At 36.8% G+C, this 6,761-nt stretch overlaps 1 protein-coding gene across 1 annotated transcript; it reads left to right on the forward strand.

Annotated features, from left to right (window-relative positions):
• Window positions 1-4,940: 4,940 nt before the first annotated feature.
• Window positions 4,941-5,553, forward strand: LOC111716280 (kelch repeat and BTB domain-containing protein F47D12.7; the record flags this gene model as incomplete). The annotated part of the gene is given in 2 exon segments (XM_023491718.1): window positions 4,941-5,057; window positions 5,196-5,553. Coding segments are annotated over 2 exon segments (424 nt in total), but the record flags the coding sequence as incomplete, so codon positions are not given.
• Between the last annotated feature and the right edge of the window lie 1,208 nt (window positions 5,554-6,761).

Below are 6,761 nucleotides of genomic sequence, written 5' to 3' on the forward strand. Positions count from 1 at the left end.
TGGAGAAAGGAGTAATAGTGTAGAGGGACAAGGGTATTAAACCTTCTTTCTTAACTAGAGATAGCAAGTTGAATGGCATTTATCTTGCCGGCAGAGAAAGCAGATCGTCGGCCATCTTAGCCCTGGAGTTCTATAGGGGAGTCAGTTATCAGGAAGCATCTGATAAAAAGAGACAAATGGAAATATATTAGCCACAAGCGAATGTTGTGTATATTTAGATTAACTTTACTTGGTCCAACAATAATGGTTTGTATCGTTATAATGTAAATATAAAGTGTGTGTACGACCATGCTTTGTTATTCCACTCAATCTTGGCTTTTTAATACTGAATTCTTTTTAAGTCTATATGGTGACATGCCCAAATTTTTTATTACACCCTTGATAGTTAATTCTAGCCAGATTGGGGAGGCAACAGAGGTCGAGTACCTGGCCTGGTTCAAGCACTGGCAAGCCACACATGCCCTGGTCGACCCTACTGATATAATTGCAGCAGAGTCAATAAAGTTGGAAGTGGCCCTGACCTCGGAAGAAGTACAGATCATGGAAAAGTTTAAAAAGAACATGCTTTTGCAATACCAGGCTGAATCCCAAATCCTAAAAGCACAGCAAACTTAAGTGGTGCAATTAAGGAATGCAGTGGACTGGATCAACCCCAGTATTGAGGTGGAAGAATCATTCGTAGAGTTCCCATTCAGTACAATATTGGGAGAAAAAGCAAAGCTGATTTCTAAGGTTAATGATACCTTATTGCAGTTGAACTTAGGGCTGGGCCTGTTCCCGGTGGAATGATCGTTCTTTCCCGAGAACAAACGGAACAATCCAAGAACAATCCCATTGTTCCAAAAAAAACTAACGCTTAGAAGGCGTTCATAAAAATATTGGAATGATTAGTAAAAGAAGGGAACAGGAATTGCTTGAAAAGAACGGTTAGACTCGTTAACGTGTTCTTAACACTCTCACAAAATTATACATTGCTCAGCCCAGAAATTATCTAAGCTTATTCTTTTAGCCCTAAATTTAAAATGTATAATTTAAAGGAACGGGAATGGAAACGTTCTTGATTATGAACAGAACAAGAGGGATGCAACCATCAGATGGTGTGTTGACCAGGTCAATAAAGTAACTGTCACAGACTCCTATCCGACCCCAAATATCAGCATTATATTAGACTTGCTGAGCTTGTCAAAAAAATTTTCAACTTTAGATGCAGCTCAAGCGTATCATGCAATTCCGATAGAAGAAAAGTCCTGTTCTTTAACTGCATTTGCTACAGCCTTTGGCCTCTGGCAGTTTGCCCATATGCGTTTTGGCTTGAAAAATGCAAGGAGAGGGTATTGTCATTTAGTACAGCTCGGTTAGTTGTTATGTTGGGGGAGGAGGACAATTTGAAATTCCATGCTAATAATCCTGAAACTCATCTTAAATTGCTTAAATTAGTTTTTCAGGCACACAGAGAATCTGGAATTAAATTGAATGCAGACAAAACATTTGTTTTTAGGCAAGAAGTCGAGTACTTGGGACTCTTGGTCTCTAAGAACAGGATTAAATAATTACCATCTTATGTCAATAAGATAACTGAGTAGCCCCCTGCCAACCACCAGCAAAGAATTATCACCATTCTTTGGTTTTGCTGGTTACTACAGAGAGTTTTTGCCTGTATTTGCTACAGTAACTGCAAATTTTAATGAAGTAAAGAATAAACCTGCTCTAACCTGGACAGAGGATATGATTGATAATTTTAATACTCTAAAATAGATGTTTGTAGCAACACAGTGCTCCAAATGCAAAACCGTTCATACTAACAATTGATTTTAGTAAACACACAGTGGGTGCTGTATTGTCACCGGATAAGAAAGGAGCAGAAGGGTTCCTAGGTGTAAAAGGCCAAAAATGTAGGCCTTATGAATGTTATTATCATAGTAGTAAAGAAAAAATGTTAGCGTTTGTGTACAGATTAACTAAATATTCTCACCTTTTACATTGAACAAGCTTACCGTCATCACTGATTTCCACACTGTTCTTCACTGGAGTACCATGAAGGATAGTGGAGGCACCATCAGGAGATGGTTAGACTATATCGAACAGTTCAACTTTACGGTACCTCATCGTGCAGGTAAGTATAATACTAATGCAAGCTAACTCTCACGAGCAAAACACATGGATGAGCCTACACCATCCTGTATTGACTCAATAACATAAGGCAAAAAAGAGTTATACCCTGTCTTGTACCAAAGGTAAATAATATCTGGGAATATATACCCCCCTCCTGCAAAGGGAAGGTATGTACAATAGTTGTACTCCCTTGGCACTTGGCAGGAGCCAATGGTATAGAAGGCATAGGACCCCCTCTGATAGGAGCTATACAAGGTACAATTGTAATAGATCAGTATGATTTAGAGAAAGCTCAGTGATGTGTTACAGTTGTATATGGTAAGAAAACAATTGAGAATCACAGATGAAAAGGTAACAAAGAAAGCCAAGTTAATTTACTTGTTAGAAGACAAATTCGAGGCTGACCAATGATAAGAATTGTTGTCCCACCCTTGCAAAGGTATCAAGCCCTACCTGCAGTACATGCACATGAACACTGGGGAGTACAGCGTAAATGCAACAGGTTAAAAAGGTTTTTTACTGGCCAGGGTGGAGAAAGGACACAAGTCTCTTTGTCACAGAATGTGCAGGTTGCCTACACAGAGAAGATGTAAACTTAAAACATGTTGAACCTTTTGAGGACCATGCTAAAAACGTCAATGATGTCCTGTGCATTGGACCTTGTTGGTCCACTAACATTGTCAACAAATAAAAATAAGTATATTTTAACAATGCTTGATCAGCTTAGTCTTTTCTGTGTTGTGGTCCCTATTCCTAATAAGTCAGCGAAAACAGTCTCCACAGCTATCCTGAATCATTGGATAGCCTTGTCATGGGTCGCATATAACGCATAAAATTATTGTGCAGTCCTGCGCGCTTATTTCTAGGAAGGAAGACAAACCTGCCTCACCTTTCCTTGCTGCCAAAATTCAGAAACGCCCCCCCCTCCTCCCTCCAAGCCACACACCTTGGAGGGTGTGGTAACAGTTCGCCCAATCATGTTTCACCCAATCACATTTCACCCAAAAGTTTCACCAAATTTTAGGCGAAATAACGTTTCACCCAATTCATGTTTCAGCCAATTCACGTTTCACCCAATTCATGTTTCACCCAATACTATGTTTCACCCAAATTACGATTCACCCAACAAATGTTTCGCCCAAATTACACCTACTTAAGATTTTCACCCAATTTTTTTATTCCTCTAATACATTGCACATGAATTTGTTGCCCAATTTCCGATCATAACTCAAACTCATGGACCGATTTGCCTCAAATTTTGATTGGGGAAATCAGGAGAATCATGGGAATTTTCTTAGATTGGTTAAAAAATTCTAATCTGAGTGGGTCGACTCATATATACGAACAAAGCTGGGTTCCCGAGCTAGTCAAATATATTAATGCAAATTGTTGTAAATTCGCAACTTTTTTTGCTCAAAATCTGCAAACCACATTTGAGCTTAACATAGCAGTGCAGTTAATCACGGGAATTTTCTTAGATTGGTTAAAAAATTACAATCTGAGTGGGTCGACTCATATATACAAACAAAGCTGGGTTCCCGAGCTAGTCAAATATATTAATGCAAATTGTTGTAAATCTGCAACTTTTTTGCTCAAAATCTGCAAACCACATTTGAGCTCAACTGCACGTTACATGTAACTAATTACATAAATGTTCAAAACGGAGGATAGCTTGGCCAGGACCAAGCTACAAGAGCTGGTTACAGTCAGACGTGCCGACCCTAACTGATCTAGAACTGAACGTTGGTCAGCCCAGATGGCAAATCTTAAGGTACCACTCCAAACCTTTAATCCCAATGCCATAAACCATGACCTGGAGATTCAAGAGAAACAAGAAAAAATGTATTTGCTCCATTGGGGAAATAGTTCCCAAGGTTAAAATCCCCACGAAGCAAACAAGATTTAAACAAGGATAGAAAATGATCCTCAATGATCAGAGATAGTTCATGACCTGTGTCCAAATTTAATGAATTTAAGCCACGTCTCAAATCCCCCAAAAACCGGTTTTAATTGACCGCCGGCTTAAATCTTGAAATATTTAATACAAATTTAAGTGGAACCAACCATATTCAAACCGCGGCTTAAATTCTTTCAAATCGGCCTCTGGAGATTTAAGAAAGAATGAAATGTATTTTTCTTCAAAGGGAAAATAGTTCCCAAAAGTTTGAATTCCTACGGGGAAAGCAAGAGGTTAAAACAAGGACAGAAAATGATCCTCAAGGATCGGAGATAAATCATGTCCTGGAGATTCAAGAAACAATGAAAAACATATTCTCAAAGTTAAAATACCTACAGGGAAAACAAAAGTTTAAACAAGGATAGAATAGGGTCCTTAAATATCCGAGATAGATCATGACCTGAAGATTCAAGAAACAAGGGAAAATGTATTTTCTCCAAAGGGGAAATAGTTCCTGGAGAAAACAAGATTTAACAAGGATAGAAAATGATCCTCACGGATCAGGGATATTTCATGGCCTGTAGATTCAAGAAACAACGAAAAATGTATTTTTATCAATAGAAATTTGCCAATAAAAAAAATGTTAGAATCAATTATTTTTTTTTCATCATTATATTGAATTTCTAATTCTATAGAATTTGTTCGCAGATTTCTACAAATTCTTCAAATGTCGATTTCAATAAAAATTCCAGAAAATCTACAGAAAATGTTTGTGAACAATGAGAGATTACAGAAACTAATGACTGAATATTATTTTCGATGATAAGAATTAATTTTTTGTTCTCAACCTGTTCCTATACAACTAATTTTAAAAAAGTTTTCTTAAAGATAGTGGTTGTATCCGCAACTTTTAATGATATGCAATTTTCAGTGTCAGTGAAGTTTTGGTAATTGAGGGTAATACGAAGAATTATGCTCACAGTAAGGTGGAAATATATGATATAAATCAGGGATTCATTGGAGAGCTTCCTGAACTTCCAACACCAAGGTATTTGATCAACATTTCTCAGATAATTTAAGAATAATTTCAACCCGACAATTAATGTAAAATTACATGAAGGAAAAATAACAACATTTAGTTTTAGTTGCTTTCATAAATAAAAACCTTAAACCAACTTCTGTTAAGGGCTGAATTTGGCTGTGCTCTGTTTAACAATGAAGTGTGGGTAGCTGGAGGGGGTGGTGCAGATTTTTCTCTCACTATGCTTGTTGAAGTATTTAACCTTGCTAGTAGAACATGGAGGACAGGACCTAGTATGCGATATGCGCGCGTCGGACTAACTTTGGAGGTGGTTGGGGACGAACTTATTGCTTTTGGAGGCTATGGATATCCAGATTCATTAGAGAGGTTTAATGGTGAGAACTGGATTTTTGATGTTGAACCTATGCATTATCATCATTATCTTCATTCCTCTGTAGTTATTTCGTGTTAAATGTTTTAAACCATAAATAAATTGATAAATAATAAAGCTTTGATGAATAAATATCTTTCTAGGACAACATAATAAATAGATTAAAAATACCAGTGGTGATTCGGTACCAGTAAAAACGTCTGGCGCTAAAAAAAGATCAGAGAGTACAAACCTCGGACTGATATAACGTAAGATTGGGACAAATGTCGGACTTGTATAAACGTTGGACCAGTACAAATGTCGGATGGGTACATAAATAAGGAAAAACATCAACCTTTGCTTGATCTTGAATGGGCCATTGTTTTAAAAATGGATTAAAAAAAACCTCTCTTTTAATGATGAAAATCAGAGATAACTGAAGTCTCCTTTGCTGAGTAATACTGTATAAAAAAAACGGAACAAAAAACTTTAGTTCTTTTCACAAAACTTAGATTTTTTAATCCCTATATGCTTGCAACCCAATGTCATAGATCTTAGATATTTTAAATTATGAATTTTACAAGATCATACAGTATTTAGGTTTGAAAGTATCAAAGTACCCAGTATGTTGCTGACTTGGGAACATTCTGTTGCTATGACTGTCTCGGAGTTCTCATTTCCAAGATGCTTATCGATAGCTTGAAATCTGTCTCCAGGTCTCCAGATTTTGAGGGACAAACATATCATTCCAGCTCTTTAGGACCTTGGGAAACCCGAAATGTTACTAAGATATTTGACTTCCTCATGGCACTTACCCTTTCGTTGGATAGCGTTGGTCATGTTTTTAAGAACAGTTTGTGGACTGATTGCTAGATTTCCAGAGCTGTACTTCACTACTTGTTTCTCTGTTTCACGAATATTTCTCTTTTTAAAAGACCACTGTCATGTGTATGCTCTCTCAAGAAACTAATTCAATTATAATTCTCATTGTTTACAACTTCTCTTGTTGGACAAGAATTTTTTTCCTATGAATGCATTGGTAATAAAGAAAATTACGGTTTGTACTGGTCCAACATTTGTACAAGTCAGAAATGTGTACCAGCCTGGCGTTTGTACTTGTCTAAAGTTTTTACCGTCCGACGTTTGTAAATCTTAGGTTTTTATCGTCCGACGTTTGTACTTTTACCCATAATCCAATTCAAGGGTGCATGAAGATATAAAAAACTTGAATGTTTCATTGCTTTAATGAGGATTTTATCTTTGCCAAAAGTAAGCAGATACATACAGAGTTAGTTGAGTTGAGTTACAAGGTTAAAAAACAAAATTTAAAATTATAAAAATTTTCTTTTTAACTGTTTCTC

The sequence above is a fragment of the Eurytemora carolleeae genome, unplaced genomic scaffold (assembly GCF_000591075.1).
Source record: "Eurytemora carolleeae unplaced genomic scaffold, Eaff_2.0 scaffold2020, whole genome shotgun sequence".
NCBI lineage: Eukaryota > Metazoa > Arthropoda > Copepoda > Calanoida > Temoridae > Eurytemora > Eurytemora carolleeae.